At 45.8% G+C, this 25,637-nt stretch overlaps 1 protein-coding gene across 1 annotated transcript in view; it reads left to right on the top strand.

Annotated features, from left to right (window-relative positions):
- Positions 1 to 1,011: 1,011 nt before the first annotated feature.
- The window catches only part of LOC126068172 (serotransferrin-like), a 73,113-nt gene continuing 48,487 nt past the window's right edge, over positions 1,012 to 25,637 (top strand). Inside the window, 12 exon segments of the mRNA XM_049870605.1 lie at positions 1,012 to 1,153; positions 3,621 to 3,766; positions 15,169 to 15,274; positions 16,035 to 16,211; positions 16,909 to 17,050; positions 17,819 to 17,874; positions 18,441 to 18,619; positions 19,382 to 19,559; positions 20,981 to 21,129; positions 21,994 to 22,084; positions 22,662 to 22,694; positions 24,283 to 24,438. Coding sequence (XP_049726562.1) covers positions 1,111 to 1,153; positions 3,621 to 3,766; positions 15,169 to 15,274; positions 16,035 to 16,211; positions 16,909 to 17,050; positions 17,819 to 17,874; positions 18,441 to 18,619; positions 19,382 to 19,559; positions 20,981 to 21,129; positions 21,994 to 22,084; positions 22,662 to 22,694; positions 24,283 to 24,438 — 1,456 coding nt within the window. The 5' untranslated portion in view covers positions 1,012 to 1,110.

The raw sequence follows: 25,637 nt of genomic DNA, 5'->3' as shown, positions 1-25,637 counted from the left end.
TGCAATCAAACCGACTGGAGATCACTTGGCTGGAGGGGACTGGAGATCACTTGGCTGGAGGGGAGACAGGGATGACGGGGGGGCTAACAGGCCACATCCTCCCCTGGTCCCTCCTCTGTGCTCGCCTCACGCTTTTGAGTCTCACAGTGTCTTGACTGTATTGCCCGTGGGACTTTTAGCTTCCTGTGGTTCTGCCCCCTAGTAAGGTGTTTGGCACAGGCCTGTGAAAAAGGAAGGTTTCCAGGCCAAGGATTCTTAGCTCACGGGGTGCAGGCAGAGGGAGCAGCTCCTCGTTACCTGTAAGAGTGGAAGACCAGAGTTTTCGGGACACCCAGGAAGGACTGAAAGGTATTGGGCCTGACATCCTTGACCTTGAACTCAGCTTTATTCTCCTCCCACATATTTTCCCTGAAGGTTATTTTCAGGTTGGAATGAACTCAGAGGCAACGGGTTTATTTTTTTTTCGTTTTGGTAGGAGCCCTGGGGGTGCACTGGTTAAGCATTTGGCTGCTAACCAAAGGGTCTACAGTTTGAATCCACCACCCGCTCCTTGGAAACGCTGTGGGGCAGTTCTGCTCTGTCTTATAGGGTCTGATGCGTCAGAATCAACTCCAAGGTAACGGGTTTTATTTATTTATTTTGCTTAGTCCTCCCTGAGATCTGTGGCAATTAACTTTCCTCTCCGGGCCTCAGGGTCTTCACATGTGGAATGACAGAAGGGACTAGAAGCACGTCCAGCTCTGGCATCCCGGGATTCAGGAGCAAAGCAGCCGCTGCCCCCAGCTCGCTGTAGCCACATTCCTGGCACACAGCGAGCGCGCAGTCTCAAGGGGTTGATTTGATTTGATTTTCCTTCCAGTCAGCATTTTTGATGGATTCCATTGGCGGGGCTGTCCGAGGGCGCAGGAATGAGGTGACCAGCGGGGGGTGAAGAAGGAAGGAGGGGCGGGGCAGGGGCGATTGGGTAACCGCGCTGCGCAAACATGGCGAGGTCGAAGGTCGCATCCCGCTGGCGCCCGGGCAGCATATAAAGGGACGCAGGCGCCCTAGAAGGCAGCCCAGAAGCGCGGTCCGTGTGTGCGCGCGGCTTAGCGCCGAAGACTCGGGAGGATGAGGCTCACCGTCCGCGCCCTGCTGGCCTTCGGGTTCCTGGGTGAGTGCGGCGGAGGCCCGCAGACTCGCCGAGCCTTGGGCGTCCCTTGCTCCTCGGGAGCCTGCGGGGGCGCCCCTGTACCGCGCCTGTGCTCCGCGCCGTGGCTGGAAGCCGAGGGCTTTTCATTCGCCCCTCCCGCCACACCTCCGCTCAGTCTTTTTTTTATCAGCACCTCGCAAACTGCTCTGAACTGCACTGCGGCGAGCGCCACTGCGGGCTCCGCCTTGAGCCTCCTGCCACCTTTTCTCTGTTTTCTCCTCCTCCTCCTTCTCTCCTCCTCCTCCTCCTCGTCTTCTTCCACGTCCAATAAATCTTGCAGCGGTACAATACAACATATGAGAACAATTCTCACCACGGTTTATCAAAACCCAGCTGCGTCCGCAGTCCAGTCCGTACTCCTTAGCTTGGCGTTCAAAGCCTCACTGTAAGACTCTGCCTGTCTTGGCAGTCTGCTCTCCCATGGGTGCCCTTGGCGCAGATGATGCCTCACTGAGCTGACAAGTGCAGCTAGGTGGTTCAGAGCATCGGATTTGAAGTCAGATTTCTCGGGCCCAAACCCTGACTCCACCACTTGCTGTGTCCCACGGGGCTGGGGCTTCTTGGTTCCTCCAGCCCCCACCAGTGAGGGGGATAATAACAGCACCCACCTGGGGGGTGAGGTGAGGGGTCAGTGAGGTCCTAGATGCCAGGCCCTAGGGGAGTGTGCTGCACATGTGCTGTGGGCCTGGCACTGGAGGACCTTCCCACCCCCACCCCTTCCTGACATGGTTGGGCCCCCTTTCTCCTCTAACTTCTCCCTGCCACTGGGTGCATTTGTCACACCTTTTGAGCCCCTTCTGTGTTTAGTGATTTGCCTGATGAACTGTAAACTCCTTGAGAGACGCCTCGGCTCATTTGCTTTTGACCCCCTCAGGGCACCTTATAACCCCAAAACCCAGTGCCTTGTCCAGTCGAGAGCTGCTCAAAGGGAATACAGGACTGAGAGACAAGTTCCTGCTGATGGACCTGGGAGGGGTGATGTTTGCAGGGGTCTGCCGCTGACTCAGGATGCCTCCTCTGATTTTCCATGGGAAAACCCAGGGTAACGGGGGTTGGGGCGGTCAGCCCCCCATGGTCCCTCCTGGAGAACACTTGGTCTCCCCCTCTCCTGCTTTGTGGCTTTTCATCAGATTCCCTGAGTCAGCCCCGCCGTGAACGGGTTGGCTCACAGAGAGTGGAGAGGCCTGTGGGGACAGCACCAACGCGACGTGATGGGGAATAAATACATCTGGAGCCACATGGATTTTAATAGCTATAGGCATGGCTGGCTTTAGCCGTCTCTCTAAAGGGCCGCCAAAAAGACTGGTGAAACCTGAGGAAGGGTGAGTGGAAACAGAGAGAAGACCATTGAATATATGGAGTTCCTGCTTATTCCTGGAACGGAAGGCGACAGAGGATGGTCACAGTCAAATTCATGATCTTTCCAATCATTTAGCCCCAACTAGGAGCCCCTTTTTTTTTTTTTTTTTTTTTTTTGCCCTGGTGGCACAGTGGTTAAGAGCTCAGCTACTAACCAAAAGATGGGCAGGTCGAATCCACTAGCTGCTCCTTGGAAACCCTGTGGGGCATTTCTACTCTGTTCTGTAGGGCCGCTATGAGTCTGAATTGACTTGCTGGCAATGGGTTTACTGACCAGGGATCCCTGGTGATGCTGTGGTTAAAGTGCTCAGCTGCTAATCAAAAGGTCGGAGGTTCAGACCCACCAGCCGCTCTGTGGGAGAAATTCCGTAAAGATTTACAGCCTTGGAAACCCTGTGGGGCAGTTCTACCCTGTCCTACAGGGTTGCTATGAGTCAGAATTGGCCCAATGGCAATGGGTTTTACTGACCAAGGAAGGAAGTAACTTGTAATGTTATCATTTGTCCCCTGGGCTGCCCTCTGGGGATGTCCTGGTGAACAAAGCAGCAGACCTGGAGTCTGGAGACCTGGTTTCTAGGCCCGGCTTGGCCACTAACAAGCTGGCTGACCTTGGATAAAGCATCAGATTCTCTGACCCCAGTTCCTAACCTGCTGGGTTCCTAGCATTGTGGGATAGAGCCAATGTGTTGAGGCGCTGGAAACGCTGTGTGCACACCAAGGCTCATGTTCCATTGCAGGCCAGGGATACGATGGTGAGGGGAAGAGGCAAGGAGAATCCAGAGGACCAGATTGTTGTCTGCAATTGAGAGCTGATGGTCAAGCCGGCATCCTTCTGGTCAGCACAAGGTGGTCAGCTGAAAACTGGGAGGCCATTAGGGTGCCTTCCTTGTGCGCCAGCCTGGCTATGCAGTGGAATTGTATCCTGCAGTGTTTGTGGAATGGGAGTGGGAGGATGTCGGGACAGAGGGAATGTGGCGCCCTGCCTTGGCAGGACCCTTTGGAAGGTGGTGCTGTCTTTCCCACCAGCACAGGGAGTGGGTCCCTTACACCTCTGGCTTCTCTCCCCTAGGGCTGTGTCTGGCTGTCCCTGACAAAACTGTGCGATGGTGCACCACGTCAAAACCGGAGCTTGAGAAGTGCAACGATATGAAAAATGTCCTTCCAGTCGTGTGTGTGAAGGAAGGTTCCTACTCTGAGTGCATCCAGGCCCTTGTGGTAAGTAACTACTGCCTAAAAGAAAGTTGAAGAAAAGCCATAGTTTCTTTTTCTTCTTCACCTATTATTTTGGAACAATTCTTTGCTCACTGGTAGGAAGCTGATGTTTGGGGCTGTCAAACCTACTGCTAATAAAATCACTTCAAAAATGTAAATAGGAGAGATCTTTATTAAGTCTTACAACAGAAGTCAACATAGTCTGAAAGGTGTCTATTTTGTGGTACTGTGTTCTCCACAGAAACCCTGGTGGCATAGTGGTTAAGAGTTCGGCTGCTAACCAAAAGGACAGCAGTTCGAATGTACCAGGCGCTCTTTGGAAACTCTATTGGGGCAGTTCTACCCTGTCCTATAGGGTCACTATAAGTTGGAATCGACTTGACAGCAATGGGTAATGGATAAAAAAAAAAAATTCTCCAAATTCAGGGGGAAAAGCCCAAGGATACCTGCTATCAAAATTATCATACAAATTGTTTTGGAAGTTCATGATACATCTTGGGGAAATAGGATGGCACAGGGAAGAAGAAGACCAAAGTGTCTAGTTGCAGATAATGGCTAAGCACTTTGTTTTCTAGGTTTATCAAAATACAGTTCACTCACCCAGCATATCTGAACATGTATCAGACTGTGCTAGGCAATGGGTCTGCAGTGGTGAATTTAAACATCCATGGACCTTACTCTCAAAGAGCATATGGTCCAGTCAGAAGAGAAGAAAAACGTGCAAACATCTCATTTTAAATTGTGTGATGTACGATGAAAGAAACGAGCAGGGTACTCTGACAGAGACTCATAGAGGAACTCTACTTTTGCTTAGATGGTCAGGAATAGGCTCTCTGAGAGGGCAGCAGTTATGCTGAGACCAAGGGATGAGCGTGGTTAGGCCCTCCAAAGAGCTACAGGATAGAGTACTCCAGGCAGTGGCCAACACCAAATGCAAAGGGCCTGAGACCTAGGAGAACCAAGCTTATTTGTGGGGCTAGAGGGGAGCCAGGGCTATGGGAGCAAAGTGAGCAGGAGACTGGCAGGAGGGGTCAGGTGGAGGAGGTAAACACAGCCAGATGGAACCTGATTTACCTCCAGGAATCAATGCTTTGGTATAAAGAACCAGTCTGGGGTGTTGTGTGTGTGTGTTTTAATTGGACATCAATGCCTGTTATAGCTTAATTATAACCCTTGATTCATTAAACACTTCCGGCTCTGGTCCATGCATGCCCCTCTCTTGATTCTTAATTTATGTTAATATAAAATAATATTATCCATGAGCCTACCACCTGCTCCCCAAACTTGATCACTGTCAATAGCTTACATCCAGGGCTACTGTGTGGCAGCATTGGATTCCATGTGAATGGCACCCCTTGGGGTAGTGTAACCCATTGGCCCTGCTTACAGCTTTACTTATGTGTTCACTCATTCAGAGGAGCCAGAATTCTGAAATTCTCTTGCCATTTTATTTTAGTTCTAAGACATGTATACCAAATAAAACCAAACCCATAGTCAATGAGTCAATTCCAACTCAGAGTGACCCTATAGGACAGAGTAGAACTGCCCCATAGGGTTTCCAAGGCTGTAATCTTCACAGAAGCATACTGCCACATCTTTCTCCCACAGAGCAGCTGGTGAGTTCGAACCACCAACCTTTTGGTTATCTGCTGAGCACTTTAACCACTGTACCACCAGGGCTTCTCTCCAAAACTTGTATAACCAAACCCAAACAAAACTCATTACTGTCGAGTGGATTCCACTCATAGCAACCCTATAGGACAAAGTAGAACTGCCCCCACAGGGTTTTCAAGGAGTGGCTGGTGGATTCGAACTGCGGAGCTTTTGGTTAGGAGCCAGGCTTTTAACCAACCACTGCACCACCAGGGCCCCCTAGGTATGCTTAAATGATTGTATACTTAAATAAAATTTTTTTATGAATATGGCATATGTAGTCTTCTGAGACTTGATTTTTCTTCTTGACGTTATGCTAGATTCACCCATATAATTGAATATAGCTATCATTCATTGGTGGCGCAGTGGTTAAGAGCTCAGCTGCTAACCAAAAGGTCGGCAGTTTAAATCCACCACCCCCTCCTATGGGGCAGTTCTACTCTGTCCTTTGGGGTCGCTGTGAGCCAGAATCGACTTGATGGCAATGGGCTTTTTTGGTGTTATTCTTTGGCGCTCTGGTGGCACAGTGGTTAAGACCTCAGCTCCTATAGGGTCACTATGAGTCGGAATCGACTCAATGGCAACAGGTTTGGTTTTTTGGTTTTATTGTTCATTAATTTCCACAGCTATACAATAATTGGTTATGTTAATATATCACAATGTATTTATTCATTTTCTAGTTAGTGGCTATTTCGATTATTTTTAACTTTTTGCAATTGTAAGTGGGTCTACATTAAATATTCTTATACAAATCTCCTGGGGCACAAATATTAAGAGTTTTTTTTTTTAGGTTTTTTTAAAAATAATTTTTATTGTGCTTTAAGTGAAAGTTTACAAATCAAGTCAGTCTGTCACAAATAAACTTATATACACCTTACTACATACTCCCATTTACTCTCTCCCTAATGAGTCAGCCCGCTCCCTCCTTCCAGTCTCTCCTTTCGTGACCGTTTTGCCAGTTTCTAACCCTCTCTACCCTCCTATCTCCCCTCCAGACAGGAGATGCCAACACAGTCTCAAGTGTCCACCTGATACAAGTAGCTCACTCTTCATCAACATCTCTCTCCAACCCATTGTCCAGTCCCTTCCATGTCTGATGCGTTGTCTTCGGGAATGGTTCCTGTCCTGGGCCAACAGAAGGTTTGGGGACCATGACCGCCGGGATTCTTCTAGTCTCAGACCATTAAGTCTGGTCTTTTTATGAGAATTTGGGGTCTGCATCCCACTGTTCTCTCGCTCCCTCAGGGGTTCTCTGTTGTGCTCCCTGTCAGGGCAGTCACTGGTTGTGACCAGGCACCATCTAGTTCTTCTGGTCTCAGGATGATGTAAGTCTCTAGTTCATGTGGCCCTTTCTGTCTCTTGGGCTCATAGTTATAATATTAAGAGTTTTTGTTGAATATATATGTAGGAGCAGACTTGCTGTGCCACAGGGTATGTGAGTATTTGACTTTTAAGACAATGCCAAATTGTTTTTCAAAATGGTTGCTCCAATTTCCACTCTTAACAGTAGTGACAGATTAATCCATGTCATTCTTTGTAAGTTGGGTATTTTATCATTATGAAATAATCCTCTCTCTCTCTCTGGCAATGCTTTTTGCCTTAAACTCTATTATGTCTGATATTAACATACTACACACACACAAAAAAACCTTTTCTTTTTTCCCTCCTTTATCTTTTTCTGTGTTTTTTTTTTTTTTTTTATATTCAATCTCTGTGTTTGTATGCTTTAGGTGTGTCTTTTGAAAACAGTGTATTGCTGGATTTTGTTTATTCAAGCGATCTCATTTATTTCATTTAGGAAATTTAGTTCTTTAATATTTATTGTGATTATTGATAAATTTTTATTTGTTTCCACCATATTACTTTTTTATTTCTTAGTCCTGATATTCCCATGTTTCTTCTTTTTCTTGCCATTTTAAATTGATCGTGCATGTGTGAATTTATATTTTTCCCCCTTTATTCCACTTTTCTTCTCCCTGTTTGTTTGGAATTAAATGCTCTGTATTTATGTTTATGTTTAATGGTTTTCTTTAAATATTTGCCATATATATTTAGCTTAACAGAGTCTTAAAGTAAAATATTCCTGACTCCGTTTCCAAACAATAAAGACTTTGGAATACACTATCTCCGACCTCCCCCTTCCCTATTTAGATATTATTATCATCCAACGTTTTATTTCCGTCTTGTCTTAACCCCCCGATACAGAATCTTAGACACGTCTTTATACACATGTAGACGTGTGTGTGGGGAGAGAAGGAAAGGGAGAAGGAACATTTGTTTGATTTTCTGACATGTTTGCACTTTTCCCTTTTCACCATTCATTTCTCTGTCTCAGATTATTCTTCAGGGATAACTTTTCTCCCTGAAATACATTCCTTAGTTGACCCTTTAGAGTCAATCTCTTGCTGTAAACTCTCCCAGTTATATTTTTTCTCTGTCAGTGCATTTTTTTCTTCTTGTTCTTGAATGGAATCCCCAGGGGGCATAAACGTTAAGCGCTTGACTATTAACTGAAAGGTTGGCGGTTTGAACCCACCCAGAGGTGCCTTGGAAAAAAGGCCTGACGATCTGCTTTAGGAAGAGCACAGCCATGAAAACGCTGTGAAGTGCAGTTCTACTCTGCAACACATGGGGACGCCATGAGTCGGAATCAACTGGATGGCAGCTGGTTTGGTTTCGTTTTATTCTTGAGTAATATTTTTTACTACATATACATTTCTAAGTTGAAAGTTATTATCACACTACTTTAAGATATTATTCCACTGTCCTCTGGCTTTCATTGTGGTTGAGAAATCTGGTGTTCTTCAGTCGTTCCTTTCATCTTTTCCTTCTCTCTGGCTGATTTTGCAATCTTATTGCCTTGGTCTGTGATGTTCTACAGATTCACTGTGATAGATCCAGGTGTGGAAATCTTTGTATTTATCCTGCTTAGGATATATTGTGTTCTGAATCTGTGGATTCATTTTTTCATCCGTTCTGGGAAATTTGCAGCCATTTTTTCTTTAAATACTGTTTCTTCTTCATTCTCTCCATTTTCTTATTTTAGGATTCTAATAAGATAAATGTTAACCTTTTTTAGTCTGTTCTCTATATCTTTGTGTGTGTGTGTGTGTGTGTGCTTTAAGTGAAAGTTGACAGTTCAAGTCAGTTTCTCATACACAAATTTATACCCATTGTTCTGTGACCCTACTTGTTCTTCCTATAATGTGACAGCACACTCCTCCTTTCCACCCTGGATTTCTCATGTCAGTTCAACCAGCTCCTGTCCCTTTCTGCCTTCTCATCTTGCCTCTGGACAGGAGCTGCCCATTTAGTCTCATGTATCGACTTGAGCTAAGAAGCACTCTCTTCACAAGTATTATTTTATGTCTTATAGTCCAGTCTAATCTTTGTCTGAAGAGTTGGCTTTGGGAATGGTTTTAGTTTTGGGCTAACAGAGAGTCTGGTGGCCACATCTTCTTGGGTCCCTCCAGTGTCAGTCAGACCATAAAGTCTGGTCTTTTTACTAGAATTTGAGTTCTGCATCCCACTTTTCTCCAGCTCCTTTAGGGACTCTCTGTTGTGTTCCCTGTCACGGCAGTCATTGGTGGTAGCTGGGTGCCATCTAGTTCTGGTCTCAGGCTGATAGAGTCTCTGGTTTATGTGGCCCTTTCTGTCTCTTGGGCTAATAATTTCCATGTGTCGTTGGTGTTCTTTGTTCTCCTTTGCTCCAGGTGGATTGGGACCAATTGATGCATCTTAGAAGGCCGCTTGCTAGCTTTTAAGACCCTAGACACCACTCACCAAAGTGGGATGCAGAACATTTTCTTAATAAATTTTGCTATGCCTGTTGACCTAGATGTCCCCTGAAACCATGGTGCCCAGACCCCAACCCCTGCTACTCTGTCCCTCAAAGTGTTTGGTTGTATATTCTTCATATCTTTTAACCTCTCTTTCATAATTCCCATCTCTGCACTCTTTTTTTGGCAGTGTTCTGGATGAGTTCTTCAGATTTACCCTCCACTTTATCAGCTCTCACATCAATCATGTCTAGTCGTCTGTGTAACACATCCATTGACTTAAAAAACTTATTTTGTTGTTGTTGTTGACGATATACACAGCAAAACATACACCGATTCAACAGTTTCTACTTGTATAATTCAGTGACATTGATTACCTCCTTAAAGTTGTGCAACTATTCTCCCCTTCCTTTTCAGAGTTGTTCTTCCCTCATTAACATAAACTCACTGCCCCCTAATGTTCGTATCTAAGCTTTCAAGTTGCTGTTGTGTCTTTAATCCCATATAGATAGTTCTTAAAAGAACATAATGCTCAAGGCAGACATTTTTTACTAGTTAAGCTAGCTATCGTTTGGTTTTAAGAAGACTTCAGGGAGTATTTTTGGTTTAAGGTTTAAAGATTATCTTAGGACAATAGTTTCAGGGGTTCATCTAGCTTCCATGTGTCCAGGTAGTCTGGAATCTATGGGAATTTAAAATTTTGTTCTGCATTTTCACCCTTTTGAGCAAAGATTCTTCTATAGAATCTTTGATCAAAATGTTCAGTAATGGTAGCCAGGCACCATACAGTTCTTCTGGTCTCATGGCAAAAGAGGTAGTTTTTCATGAAAGCAATTAGCCTCCTTCTAGCCCTGGTGGTATAGTGGTTGAGCGTTTGGCTGCTAGCCAAAAGGTCGGCAATTTGAATCTACCAGCCACTCCCTAGAAACCATATGGGGCTGTTCTACTGTGTCCTGTAGGGCCGTTATGAGTTGGGATTGACTAGATAGCAACAGGTTTGGTTTTGGTACTCTTGACTCTGGAGCCCTGGTGGTGCAGTGGTTAAGAGCTTGGCTGGTAACCAGAAGACTGGCAGTTCGAATCTGCCAGCCCCTCCTTGGAAACCCTATAGGCAGTTCTACTCAGCCCTATAGGATTGCTATGAGTCAGAATTGACTTGACAGCAATGGCTTTTTTTTTTTTTTTTTTTTTTGGTATTCTCGACACTCCTTCTTCCTCTGTTGCTCCAGGTGAATAGAGACCAATTGTTGTGCCTTGGATAGCTACTTGCAAACTTTTAAGACCCCAGGGACTACACAATGAACTAGGAGGTAGAACAGAAGTAATAAACACGTTATTAGGCCAATTAAACGGGATGTCCCATGAAATCCTGACCCTCAACCTCCAAATAAGGAACCAAATCTCATGAGGGTTTTGGTTGTACATAAACAGCGTCAGCAGCTGCTCCTTTTTTTTTGGTCTTTGTTGTAAATATACCCATCACACAACTTTTGCAATTCATTTTTACAGATGTGCAACTTATTGAGGACTTTGCAACGCTACCCTTAATCAATGTGATTTTTCCATCACTGTTAACCCAGCCTTTCCCCCTCCCTCCTGCCTCTGGTAACCACTAATAAAACTTTGGTCTCTATACCCTTGCCTTTTCTTGTCTTCTTATATAAGTGAGATCATACAATATTTGTCCTTTTATGACCAATTTATTTCACTCAGCATAATATCTTCGAGTTCCACCCATACTGTAGCATGTATCAAGACTTTGTTTCTTCTACTGGCTGAGTAGTATTCCATTATATGTATGTACCGCGTTTTATCCTTTCATCTGTTGATGGGCATTTAAGTTGTTTCCAACTTGGGTATTATGAATAGTGCTGCAGTGAACATTGGTGTACAAGTCTCTGAGTCTCTGCTTTCAAGTCTTCTAGGACATCCATTGACTTTTGATTTCAACAGTTATAACTTTCATACCTTGGTGTTGTAGTGCTTAAGAGCTATAGCTGCTAACCAAAAGGTTGGCAGTTCGAATCCACCAGGCGCTCCTTGGAAACCCTATGGGGAAGTTCTACCCTGTCCTTTAGAGTTGCTATGATTCAGAATTGACTTGACAGCAATGGAATTTTTATGCTTATCTCTGGAATTGCAACCTTCCTTTCATACAAGACACTAAACATTTCATACACAGCTATTGTCTATTGCATTTGACGGTTCCATCCTCCAAAACCCTTGGGGGCCCAAGTCTGTTGCTTATATTGATTCCCACTCATTGTGACTTACCTTGTTCTAGGTTTGGTTATGTTCACCTAGGAGGTCGTGCGTGGTTTTAATCTTTCCCCTCACTACTCGTTGACGTTCCCCATTGAATCCCCTTTGCTGCAGCCTGGACCCCATGTTTTAGGCCTTGGCTACTTAGCTTCCTGAGCCCCTCAGGTCCCAGGGTATTCCTACCCAGACTTGTGGTGTCTTGGGCAAGACAGCCTAGGCTCTTAACCGCTTTCCCTAGCCTCACTGTTACGGGCAAAGCTCTTATCTGTTTGTTTATTTTTGTTTTGTGGTGTGTGTGTGTGTGTGTGTGTGTGTGTCTGTCAGTTTCTGTGTAGAGCCTCTGAAGTTTTCTCCTATCTTTTGTGAGAGCAGCAAAGCCACAAAGATAGTATCCTATCCAAAGTTAGTTGTTATAGAACAGAAGGGTCCTTCGTATCTCCCACAGAGTTTCCAAGGAGCACCTGGCGAATTCGAACTGCTGACCCTTTGGTTAGCAGCCGTAGCACTTAACCACTATGCCACCAGGGTTTCCTTGAATCTCCTAGTTGTTTATAATACTGAACATAGATATATCGGTCATTAAAAAAAAAATTCTGTTTTGTCATATTAAACATATGTTTTGAAGTGTCTATATAAAATAAAATGTGACTTTCTTTAAGAATTCAGGTAAAGAGAAAATAATTTTCTAGACCTAGTGTGAAGGTGGAGCCCTGGTGGCATAACGGTTAAGTGCTATGGCTGCAAACCAAAAGGTCAGCAGTTGAAATCCACCAGCTGCTCATTGGAAATCCCATGGGGCAGTTCTACTCTGTCCCATAGGATTGTTATGAGTCGGAATCCACTTGATTGCAATGGGTTTTTTTTTTTTTGGTTTAGTGGTAAGGCAGCTATAATATTTCAAGTGACTCATTGACTTAAAGGTGAGGGTTCATAGAAGCACAAAGTCAAAGTACTACAGCCAGCAAGTAATAGTCTAATGATAAGAAATAAACCTATTTGGTATGAATTCAAATCCCAGATGAATTCGAGCTTTCTAAGAATTATATAAATCTGAGAAACGCTGACATAATGTTTTGTTCTAAGTGTTTTCCACAAACCTCATACTTCAAAATAATCAGGGTCCCTCTTTACATCTTTTGAATTAGAATCATAGATGGGGATGGAGATGACCTGGAAATCTGTATTTTTAATAAGTTCTACAAATGTAGGATTGCTAGATTTAGTAAATAAGAAATACAGGAAGCCCAGCTGAATTTGGATTTCAGGTAAATGGCAAAAATAGTTTTAGTATTTGTTCCGTGGCAATATTTGGGACATACATATACAAAAAAATTATCCATTGTTTGTTTTAGCTGGCAACCCTACCTAGATGAGTCTATGCCCATTGTAGACATGTTAGTCACTAAACTAACAAGAAGTTTTTGTATCTCCCCCATGGCACCAATTTTCCAGGCTCCTTCTGCTATTCCATTGTGACATCCTTAATCCTGGCTTCCCATTCTCAAGATTGCCTCCTTGTCACAAGATAGCTGCTGCAGCTCTAACCATCACCTCTATGTCCCAGAAAGAATTTTAAAACAATACTTTTTGTCATACCCAGTCCCACCCAGTGCCGTCAAGTCGATTCCGACTCATAGCGACCCTATAGGACAGAGTAGAACTGCCCCCATAGACTTTTTGTCATACAATAAGTAAATTCTAGATAGACTCAGTAGTTAAGCATAAAATATTATTAAAATACTAGGATGAATAGAATAGATTATCAGATACATGGAGGAATGAAGACAGCAACTGTAATGCAACAGGATACATTATCACAAGGAATAATTTGAAAATAAAATATTTTATAAGGTAAAATGAGGTAGAAATCAACAGACTAAAATATATTTATATAACTTATGAGAAAAAAAATTTTTTAATGCTTTTTGAAGAAATCATTCAGCTTAATAGGAGGAGATGCCTAAGAAAAATAGCATGAACATATTATTCATACAAAGAAATTATAATAACAAGATGTCCTTTTTCATTAATAATTGTTATTTAAAAATACTGTGAAATTTTAAAAGTTTTTAAAAATATAATGAAGCCTGTAATTCCACTTCATCAGATAACTATGTTTACTTCTGCATAGCTGTTACTGAAGTGTACATACATTTTTATAAGATCTCATTTATTTTACATGATATAAATTTTTCCATTTCTACAAATGTTATTATTAAATTGCTGTATAATTTTCAAGAATCCTGGACACTAAACTCCAATAGTCATTGTGTTGGACTGCACTTAATAATAAAATAATAAAAAGCAAATTTAATATGGTAAAATACGCAGTAAGTACCATTAAGATGCACATGTTGACTCTATTTTTCCACTCCTAGGATACTATCTTAAGGGAACATTCTATCAAAAGTAAATATAAGGTCAATAATGTTCATCGTTGTTGTGTGCCATCAAGTCGATTCTGACTCATACGGACTGTATATGACAGAGTAGAACTGTCCCATAGGGTTTCCTAGGCTGTAATCTTTACAGGAGCAGATCGCCAGGTCTTTTCTCCTGCAGAGCTCCTGGTGGGTTCGAACTGCCAGCTTTACGGCTAGCCGCCAAGTGCTTAACCATCGTGCCACCGGGGCTCCTTGAAGATGTTCATTAGAGTGATATAAATTGTAGCAAAACAGTTAAAATCAACCATAAAGGTTTAAAATTTCTGAAGTATTATGGGCATATAGATGTACATTTATCCATAGTATAATGGGTATAAACAAAATTCATTGCTGTCGAGTCAGTTGCAACTCGTAACGACCCTATAGGACTTAGTAGAACTGTCCCATACAGCTCCCAAGGAGCAGCGGGTGGATTCGAACTACTGGCCTTTTGGTTAACAGCTGAGCTCCTAACCACTGCACCACCAGGGCTCCATAATGAATATAGATATCCATAATTATGGAGCTACTTAAAATGATAGTAACATTTGTAGAAATGAACAATTTTATATCGTGTAAAATGAAGTCTTATAAAAATGTATGTACACTTCTGTACCAGCTGTGCGAAAATGAACATGGTTGTTTGGAGAGGTAGGGTTATAAGCTGGTTTTATTATATTTTTAAAAAATCTTTAAAAATGTTACAATATTTTCATTTCAATTCAAAATATCAAAAAGAGAAAAAAATAGGAAGGAAAAACAAGAAAGACTGTTTTCAAAGATAACAAAATGATTTTCAATATAAACGAATATGAAGAGCACACATAGGGAAATGATTTATTTGTACGGGATTACCAGGGTAAAGAGAAAAGTCTTCCAACCCTTCCTCTGTGTAGGAGGGATGGGAATATGGTGGCCAAGCGTCCTTTTGAGAGAGGTGGGGGCAGCCCACGCAGGCAGTGTCGTGCATGGGCTGGCCAGTTTGAGGGTTCTTCTGGTCCCAGTCCCATGGAGCCCTGCCAGTCATCCCCATTTACCTGGGTTTAGGTGACCTTTTGTGCTTGGCTGCTTATCTAAAGGTTTGAACCCATCCAGCGGCACTGCGGAAGAAAGACCCGGTAACCTGCTTCCATAAAGATTACAGCCAAGGAAACCCTATGAAGCAGTTTTACTCCCTAACACATGGGGTTGCCATGAGTCAGAATTGACTTAATGGCAATGGGTTTAATTTTTTGGTTTGGTCCTTGGAAGCGAGGGCTTCATCATAGTCTGGTCTGTCCTCTTTCAGGGTAAGAAAGCGGATGCTGTGACTCTTGATGCAGGTTGGGTGTATGAGGCAGGACTGAAACCCAACAACCTGAAGCCTGTTGTGGCAGAGCTCCATGGGACAGACAGTAAGTTCTTCCTGGGGAACCAGAAGGAAGTTTGTTCTGCTGTGGTGGACACTGAGTCTTGTCCCTTTCTGGCAGGTAATGGACATTCAGTGCATGCCTCTCAGTGGAGTTTGTGGGGAACAAGGGGCCCTGCTGGCTGCCACATGCACAAATCAAGGGATCTGTGCTGCCAAGGCTGGTTGAGGGATGGTGCTGCTGATACCAAGCCCTTGGGCCTGGAAACGTGCTCACTGGAGAAACAGAGCATGCTCCGTGCAGCCTGACGCAAAGGCCATTGGGGTTTAGTAACGTGTTCAGGATTTTGAAGCCTCCAGGACCCTTGATACCACGCACAGGGGAGAGACCACCCTGGAGCATACACTAAGAGTTCCAATAGTATTGCAACTCTTCTGAGAGCAGCCCAGCCCTTCCTGGACCTGTGTCAGAAGACAGGAAATGATTGCAGGGAGCCAGGGAGTGTGGGTGTTTTCACATCCCATTTCCGGGTGGGCTTGGATTGGTAAGTGCAGGCTGACACACTGCAGACCCAGGGCAGGCACATGTGCAGCAGGCCTTCTGGCCTCTGTGCTTGCCTGGAGGGTTATTACAAAGGTTCCCTCTGTAGCCTAGGAAGGTTTCTCCGATTCCTCTCTCCTTACCCTCCACCCCAATGTAAGCATGGCTTCTGGGTTCTCCTTCCCAGCTCAGGAGTCCCGTGGTGATGTTAATGTTTCCCCATGGCCCAGGCCGAGGGTCTTTGATTTACTCTGTTCCTTTGCAGAGTCACAAACCGGATATTATGCTGTGGCTGTGGTGTTGAAGGGCAGTGGCTTCCAGTTCAACCAGCTCCGAGGCAGGAAGTCCTGTCACACAGGCCTAGGCAGGTCCGCTGGGTGGAACATTCCCATCGGCAAGCTTCTCTGTGACTTGCCGGAGCCACACGTGCCAGTTGAGAATGGTAAGCTGTCAGGAGTTGCCCACACAGGCAACACCGGGGCCACATGGTCACTATCAGGTGAACATGTGTGATGAATTCTGGAGGGGGGATGTGGGGAGAGGGGCATTAAGCAGCTTTAAATGGGCAGGGCCTGCTGCAGCAGCAGTACTTGGGAGGTGGCACTTGTGTCTTTTCTTCTCTGAGCTCCCAACACCCTGGCAGAGGCACTCGTGCAGGAGAGGGAGGAAAGGGTGTCAGGGGCCCCACAGATGGTTTCAGCCTGGGCCACAGTTGCTGGGTCCTGTTGTCTATTTCCCTGGAGTTCTTTCCTGCCTGTTGCCAATGTGTGTTACATTCTGCTGAAGGTTTCTCTGGTGGCCACGCCCTTGGCCTGCACCTCTCCAGGCCAGTTCCCCCACCTCCCGGGCGTGGCTTACAGAGAAGACTTCTCTTACAGGGCAGGGAGGTGGGTGGGACAGGCCTTGGTGGGTGAAAGCACAAGCCTGTTTCTTGGGGAGGAGAGGGAGAAGGGACTACCTTGTCCCTATTTGGGAACGCTTGATCTTGATGAGTTAACACAAGTAAAGCATAGTTGGGACTGAGTTTGTTGGTTTTATTTTGGTCGCTCTCTGTCCCCTAATAATCCCTGGTTGGAAGACGGAATTGGCTGTGGCAAGGCTGGCTTATACCCTGACATCCATTTCTCTGTGTTGAGCAGCAGTGGCCAACTTCTTCTCCGGCAGCTGTGTCCCCTGTGCGGATTTGGCTAAGTTCCCCAACCTGTGTAAGCTGTGTGTGGGGCCAGAGAAGTGTGCCTGCAACACCCATGAAGGTTATTTCGGCTACTCAGGTGCCTTGAAGTGAGTGAGACTGCTGTTCCATGGTGGCCAAAGAGCCACATGGCCACAGGCTGAGAGACCCTCCCTGACTCAAACCAGAGCCCGGTTGGCCGACAGGGGTGTTGAGGAAAACTAACCCCCTCAAAAGGAGTCAGTGGTACAGCTTGGGACTCCTGAGACCAGGCCAGGGTTTGTTCCCTTTCATCCTACCTCAAGGCTTGCTAGGCTTGCACCTATGCCCACAGCAGGCCCCTCTCTCTGCCCAGAGCCCATGAGCCTGGAAGGCCAGGCATGTCTCTAGTATCTGGGCCCATCTTGCATTGACTGACCCTCTGTCTGTCTCTACTACAGCAGTGCCCTGTGCCCCATGCTCTGGCCTTTTCCCTGCCTCCCCTCACTGTCCACATGCAGACAGCTCACGTAGCTAATTTCTTGCTCCCTCTTTTTCCATTAGTTATATCCTAAAGTTTATAGACTAGAAGTCAGCCAGGGCTACATTTCTACCCTCAGGGGATACTATGCCTTTTTCTTCCATTTCAGAAGCTTAAATCTTTTCTCTATTAAAATATCTTCAATTGCTTTTTGCTGTTTGGGGACACAAGATGAGGAACCTCCAGCTAATGTGAGCTCATCTCCCCACTTCGATAGCACCCTGGATGTCAATACCCCAATGTGCTGACCTCACCACGTGAATACAGGGGCTGCATAGAGGCCTCCCCCAGGCTCTACCTGGAAAGAGCAGAGCTGGAATGTATGACAGGAGCCCTCTAGTGCATTTCTTTCCCACAGGTGTCTGCAGGACGGTACTGGAGATGTGGCCTTTGTCAAGTATGAGACCATACTTGGTAAGTGATGGGAAAAGAATCCTGCAGGTCCCCTCCACGCAGCAGGCATTCTTTTTTTCCTGCCCCTCTTTTTCACGCTCAGTAGTCAGACATGAACATACAGTCCTCCTCCTTGGTCGTCAGTTGGGTTTCTTTCCTGCTCAGAGGTGTGCACCTGCGGGCTCTCCCACCTGAACTCCTGGGCCTTTCCATGATTCCACCTCCTCAACAAGTGGCCTGCTTCTGGAGGCACTATTACCATAGCGAACAGTTCGAGGGTTGGGGTCAGCCTGGCTGATCTTGGCCTGCCAGTATACGTGCTGAGATCAGACTCATTGAAGGTGTGGGGTGTGGGGCTGCACCGCTGCACTGGGCATCAGAGCCTTCCTTGCTATCAAACTCTTTGCCTTTAACTGGCTGTGAGTCTTGAGCAGGTCAAGCCTTCTATATTCTCTGGCCCTCAGTGATTACTCTGGGTCCCCCAGCTCACAAATCCTGTGATTCCACGGGCATTGCAGGGGTGGGGAAGGGGTACCACAGCTCAATGTTTCTGCCTGTAGAAGCTCATCTGGCTTTTCCTCCTCCAGAAAACATGCCAGACAAGGCTGAAAGGGACCGGTATGAGCTACTCTGCCCGGACAACACCCGAAAGCCAGTGGACGCATACAAGAAATGTCACCTGGCCCGGATCCCTTCTCACGCCGTTGTGGCCCGAAGTGTGGATGGCAAGGAGGACTTGATCTGGGAGGTTCTCAACAAAGCACAGGTATCCCCATCCACCCATCTGCCGTCCTCCCCTCCTGCTTTGTGGACCTGTTTGGATTTGGGGGTTTTCCTTCCTTGCCTTCTTGCCCCTGTAGGAGTCCTTCTGTTCTCAGGGCATAGCAGGAACCGCACCATACATCACTCGTTTCTCTGGAAGTACCAGCAGATACTCCTCACAGAGCAGCAGAAGGTCCCGCCCAGTATTACCATCAGCTAGGCCCTTACTTCTTGAATCAGTGATGTCTGAAGAGGCTCCTTATTGCTGTATTCTGTTCCTTTCCATCTAAACCAGGCCTTCACAACCAAATGCAAGCACTCCCTCCCGCATGAAGCCCTCTAAAACACCCCAGGGAGGAAATGACCTCTCTCCCAATTTCTCTCAGCCTGACCACCATAGGGGCATCAAGCCCAGCATGCTTTACTCCCCTAGAGCAGTGGACTGCCGGGCCTGAGCCAGCATCCTCTGGAGCAGCCTGCCCATCTGTCCATCAAGAGTTTAAGTGGCAGGCGCACAGTGCCAGCCTCTGAATGAGTCACACATCTTGATCTCCAGGTACTCTCAACTCAGTCAGGAAGACAGGCACGGGTCCAGGAGGGCTGAGAGTGGAGAAGGTCTGCATGGGCAAAAGCAGGCTGGCTTCCTTCTCTCCTGGCACCTTAAAAAAGTTCAATGGTTTTTAATTTTGTTTTCTGTTCTCTTTAGTACCATTTTCAGCCTCCCTGTCAGCTGTTGCCATTCACCATTCTGTTTTACTACAAACAGGAGCAGTTCGGCATTAAAAAGCCAGGAGCATTCCATATCTTCAGCTCCACTCATGGGAGGAACCTGCTGTTTAAGGACTCTGCCCAGGGGTTTCTAAAGGTCCCCTCTGAGATGGATGCCACGCTGTACCTGGGATATGAGTATGTCTCTGCCATTCGCAATCTAAGGGAAGGCAAATGTAAGTACTCACGAAGGACCTGGTGACCACAGGAGCTTGGGAAACCTGGCAGGCGTGGGCACCAGCAGTAGAATCTTTCCAGGCTTCTGAGTGCCTCACCTGACATGCCTTTATCTGCCCCGCCTGTGCAGCCCAGAGCTAGACTGATACTGAATGGTATTACTTATTGTGAGGTGAACCTGGACATTAACAGAGGGCTTTAGAGGAAGTCCATATTTAAAACAAATTGGATTCAGACCAGCACCGTTTCCCTTGTATAAATCAGAGTCACCATGCTCACTTTGTGAAGTCGATCAGCCTCACACGAACTGGAATGAAATCACTACCCACTTGCACACCTCCAGCTGGTACTATGGCCAGCTGTGCCACGAGAGAAGGGTCGATCCCCCTCCTGAATTTCCTTGTGTCTTTGAGGGTTTGTTTGATTGTTCGTTTATTCAATGGACATTTACTGAACATCTAGTCATAAGCTGGAGTCTGTGGGTGGTGCAAATGGTTAAGTGGTTGACTACTGGCCAAAAGGTTGGCGGTTCAAATTCACCTGAAGGGGCCTTGGAAGGCCGGCCTGGTAATCTGCTTCTGGAGGGTCACGGCCTTGAAAATCCTATGGAGCAGTTCTACTCTGTATGCATGTGGTTGTCGTGAGTCAAAGCCTGCAACTAACAATGGTCATAAACTGTGCCGGGTGGTGGGCATATAATGGTGAATAAAACATAAATTCTGCCGGAATGGAAATTCCAGAGTAGTAGAAAAGGCAAATGTTTAATGAGTAGTCACAGTACTGAAGAACCAATTACAGAATGAGGGATCTGCCCAGAAGAAGGAAACAAAGCAAACATCTTGATTGTATGAGAATGTAAAACAAAGAAAAAATTCTTCTGCACTTGGGGTTCAGGTAAAGGGCTCCCTGAAGAAGGGGCTCTTGAGTTGAGTCTGAACAACGAGCATGTGTCTTTTTATTCAACAGATGTTTGTTAAGCTGACCAAGTGTGAGACACTGCCCTAAACAATGAAGAGGCTGTGATGGACAAGACAGACAGGGCCCTTGCTCTGTTGGAGCTGATGCTCTCCTTCAGGGAAACGAACAATAAATAAACAAGAAAAGAACAGGTGGTTAAATGCTAATTTAAAAAGAAGAAGAAAGCAACAGCAACAGCAACAGCCTAAAGTGAGACAGTGCCCACAGATTGGGGAGGAAAGTTAGCTTCTCAGAAGAAATAATTTTAAGCTAAATCTAAATGATAAGAAGCCAGCCAAGAGATTGTGTCTTGACTTCATTTTGGGGTGACTGAGTTCTCAAATGAGATCTGTTTGTTTATGGTTGGAAAATGCGAGCATTTGCTCGAAGACAGTAGCATTAATAACCACCAAGCAACTTATGGGGCCTCTTCTGATCTGTGGCTCTCTTTCTTATGCCATAGGCCCTGAGGAAGCAGGATGCCAGAAAGTGAAGTGGTGCGCAGTGAGCCACCAAGAGCGGATCAAGTGTGATGAATGGAGCGCTAGCAGTGTAGGAGTAATAGAATGTGAGTCAGCAGACTCCACGGAAGACTGCATTGCCAAGATCATGGTATGTCGCTCCTGTGCAGCATCTCTGTCATTGCTGCCTCCTTGTCCCTAAGGCTCAGGGAGTGTTCCAGGCAATGTTGTAGAAACCGTGATCCCCAGGAACCTGGCCCTCACTCATGATGAGCCGACCCCTGTGGACACAGCCCCATAGGCAGGTTCAGCACCTTTAAGTATGTGGCTCCGTAGGACTGCTTCAGGGCTCCTTCTCCTCGGGTATTAGTGTACATTTTGCTCAAATAGTTGCCAACATATCTATTCCTTTATGGTGTATTCCTAGAGAGTTCATTACTATGTCCAAGGAAAGCTTGGCAATCTTGTTGAATCTAAGCATCTCTGAAATTCAGGGCTTGTTAGCTGATCGTTTGGGTGTATTTGATTCATTCATTGAGCACCCCATGTATGTTACCAAGCACTGAAATAGCCCTCAGCCAATGACTCGAAGGTCGTGGGTTGGAGCCCCCATCAGGAGGCACTCTATTCCACAGACACAGACTAGAGTGCCTGATTCACTGTGTCTCTCTGTCACACAAATTGAGTGTCGGTGTCGGAAAGATGCTGTGGGAGTGTCTCTGGCGGTGTGTCCTGTGACAGAACAGAAGGACTGAATGTGCTGTCGGTCTTTGCTCTTGAATAAGCAAAGCACATCATCCAGAGTCGATAATCAGTTCTTGATGGTTTGAGTGAAAACGAGGGTACATCTTCTAGGCTGGGTTGCTTGCCTGATCCTTTAGGAGGTGCAATATAAACAACCACTGTCTTCCTGGGCCTACATGACCCGTGATGTGAAGGCTACTTCAAAGAAGCAGCTGGAAGGGTAGATAGGACATGAAACAACCTCTTTTCATCTTTTGCTTTGTGTTTGCAGAAAGGAGAAGCTGACGCCATGAGCTTGGATGGAGGATTTATCTACACGGCCGGCAAGTGTGGTTTGGTGCCTGTCCTGGCGGAGAACTACAGTAAGTGGAGACGAGTGCCTCTCTGGTTTTATTCCCTCTGGGCCATGGAGTGAGGAGACATGAAAATTACAGGCTAAATTGTACACACTGCCATGATCACTCTCCCTGCTGCCTCCCAGGCTCTGGGCTCCATCATCTCCAACCCTTACAGTCATCCTGAAAGATGGGAGTTATTGTACCCTTCCACCAGTGAAGGAGCGGGGGCTCTCTGCGTTAAGTTCCTCCCTAAATGTGACCCCGACATAAAGGACAGCCAGGATTCCCAGCAGGTTTTCCTGCTTCCAAAGCTCATATATTTCCAGCCACCCTACGGCAGGGATGCAGATATAGCTTGCGGCACCCTCCTGTGGTCACAGGGTAGACAGAGCAGGAAACTTGACATTCAGTTTGTGGCGAAATTCTAGAGGTGTGCTATAATTACTTTGCGTAATCCAAAGCCTTGTCTTGTTGGGAATCGATGATATGTAGGTAGTTTTTTCCTGGCTCTTTTTACTGAAATGTAGCTGTAGCCTGTGGAAGGCATGATTTTCAATCTGTAAATGAGTGCTTAAGGGCTTCTTTGTTTTCTTTTCTCCAGAAAATGGCTCTGGGTGTACGCTGACGGATAAAGGTGAGTTGGGACTGGTAACATCAGGAGTTAAAAGGTAAATTCCTTTTACCTAAAGCAAATAATAAAAAAAAAAAGATAAATTCCCATCGTTGGGGAAGGGGATAAGGCAAGTTTAAAATTCAAATACAGGAAGATAGGCAATCAAAGAAACCCATTTTAAAATGCAAAAGAATCGTGAGAGGATACAAATTAATAGTGATGATTACGCCTTTAGACTTGCCATGATTTCCACATAGCATTTCTCACTTAACGCTATAAAGCAGGTATTATCAGAATCGACTCGATGGCACTGGATTTGGTTTTTGGTTTCATTTTAAGGATGTGTAAGAGGCCCCCTGCTAACCAAAAGGTCAGCAGTTAAAATCCACCAGGCACTCCTTGGAAACTCTGTGGGGCAGTTCTACTCTGTCCTATAGGGTCGCTATGAGTCGGAATCGACTCGACGGCAGTGGGCAGTGAAGAGGCCCCTAGGGCTCAGAGAGTTGAGGAATTGTCCAGGATCACATATCCAGAAGGGCAACGCAGGCCCTTCCCACGTTCCCCACCGCCTTGCATTACACGAGACCTGTACACTATTAGATGAGACTTAGCACCAGCCAGGGAACCTTGCTTATTTGTGCCTTGCATGACTTGGGGGATAGCCTCACACAGGCAGATGTTTTGGAGTGTGAAATTAGCCTGCCGCCCCAGCCAGGGCCAACCTGGCTCTAGCCCATGGCTGTGGCTGGGGTGGTTCTGGAGAGGTGGGGGACCAGGTCAGGAAGTCTTACAACAAAGTGAGCACTGGTCCCCAGAGTCCCCGTGCTCAGATCTCTGTAGGCCATGTTCCACATGACACGCAAGTCTGTCCCTGTCACTTCTCCTAGTTCACCGCCCCCCAGCCTCTCCTCATCACTCTAGGAGCCAGACTCCTTAGCAGAGCATAGAAAGGCCCGTTCTTCTTACATGGGTAATAGGGCTTCTCATTTTCCTGCTGGAAGCTGTTTCCTGAATTAATTAAATGGAAAACTGAAATTATGGCTTGATGTCCCATTACCAGTTTTAAGACCGGCATGTATTTGCTGCTGAAGATGGCCCCAGCTGACTTGACTTTGACATTTTCTGCTTTGCATATTTATTTTGGTGCGAAACTATGTTCTCCTTATCAGAAAATGCCTGGCCGTCCTATTCCCTGTAGTTTATTGGTCTTTTACTACTCTATCTCGATACGTGGTAACTTATAAAATGTTGGAGTTACATTTACTCTTCAGTATCAACTCCTCTGATATTCCACGTTGTGTAGTTTATAACTTCAATGGCTGTATGCATTTGGGGAGGGGTTTATACACAAGCAATTGCCCTAATGATAATTTATTCATCTTCTTATTTTTGTTTTCATTCAGATAAATCTCCCCCTGACAAAGTGCAGCAGCTGTCTCTTTGCCTTTTACCTAACCTCAGTCAGTTATTGGGAGGGTCCACTCAAAGACAGAGTGAAGACTTTAGGATGTTTTTGCTTCTCTAAGGAGGTAGCAGGCTTTACTTGGAGACAGACACTCTGGAGGCCCCACAGATATTAATGCTTCTTTTTTGTCACCTTTCTTGTCAGGCTATCTTGCTGTGGCAGTGGTTAAGACATCGAATCCTAAAATCACCTGGAAGTCTCTGAGAGGCAAGAAGTCCTGCCACACTGCAGTGGGCCGGACCGCCGGCTGGAACATCCCCATGGGCCTGATCTACAATGAGACCAAATCTTGTGCATTCGGTGAGAGAAGCCTGGGAGTGAGCTGTGGTCAGGGCCATTGATAAGAGAGACAATAGAAGGAGAGAGTACAGCATAGTGTGGGCTCTGAAGTAAAGATGAGGTAAAAAGGAACCTCAATGAAATATCAAAACAGGGCGGGAAGTCTGGAGAGCTGGGTTGCTGAATCAAGCTGGCTCACTTTGGTCGCACATAATGGCTTAGACGAATACACATTTACTTTCATCTCTCATGAAAAAGACCAGAGGCGGGCAGTGCAGGGCTGATATGGTCATAAGAAGCCTAGAGTCCTCTCTTTCCGCTCCACCATTCTTGGCTGGAGGCTGCCATCTTCAAGTCATATCATGGTTGCCATCATAGCCACGTTCCAGGAAGCCCCACGGACCAAGGGCTAAGGGCAAATGGAAGTGTACGCCAGCTACTGTCACTTTTTAAAGGAGCTTTTCGGGAAGTAACCAAATTACCTCAAATAACTTGTCACTGCCCAGAACTTACATAGCCGCACCTAGTTGAAAAAGAAGCTGAGAAATACAGTCTTGTATTTTGTTATGTTTCTGCCCCAAATAAAACTATGTTTTTTCTACTAAGAAAAAAGAGGAAATGGATATTGGCTGGATAGCTGGCAATCCCTGCGACTTAGTTGGTGTGATCCTCGGGTCTCTTTAAGGGTCTCCCTTGGCAGTCTCACCGAATCACTGCCCAGCTCAAAGGTCCCTTGCAAGGGTGGAAATCAGCTTATTCTCTGTGCCCCCTGAATATATCTTCAGGTATGAGCTTATTTCTACCCTCTTAAAGCTCTAGGTGTTAAGTTCACTACAGATAAACGTTTTCTAACTGTTCTGATTTACATTGGTTTCCTTAGTATTTCCTTTCTCCCACCTCCAAATCTGGGCAACTCCTTAAAATGGAGAGACTTCTAAAGTCTGTTTTGGAGCAGTCAAGCCCTGTGAGTGTGGGGACTTGGAGAAAGAGCATGTCTCTGCTCGGGGTGTTCTGTAACACCAGTTGGATAGGAAGCTGAGTTTGGTGGGGTGGACATTCGGAAATCTCAGGCTCCCCACCAGCAGGGGGCACCACCTCTGCTTTCCTGAGCCTCTTTTTTTTACAGCCCTGGGAGAGCAGCTGAGCTTTGAGGAAAATTCAACTACCCCTTTCCTAAACTTGGAGGAGGAGCACTGCTGGCACAGTGGTCAAAGCACAGA

Source organism: Elephas maximus, chromosome 26, assembly GCF_024166365.1.
Source record: "Elephas maximus indicus isolate mEleMax1 chromosome 26, mEleMax1 primary haplotype, whole genome shotgun sequence".
NCBI lineage: Eukaryota > Metazoa > Chordata > Mammalia > Proboscidea > Elephantidae > Elephas > Elephas maximus.
The sequence above is the reverse complement of the archived record's forward strand: the minus strand, read 5'-3'. Positions and strand labels throughout refer to the sequence as shown.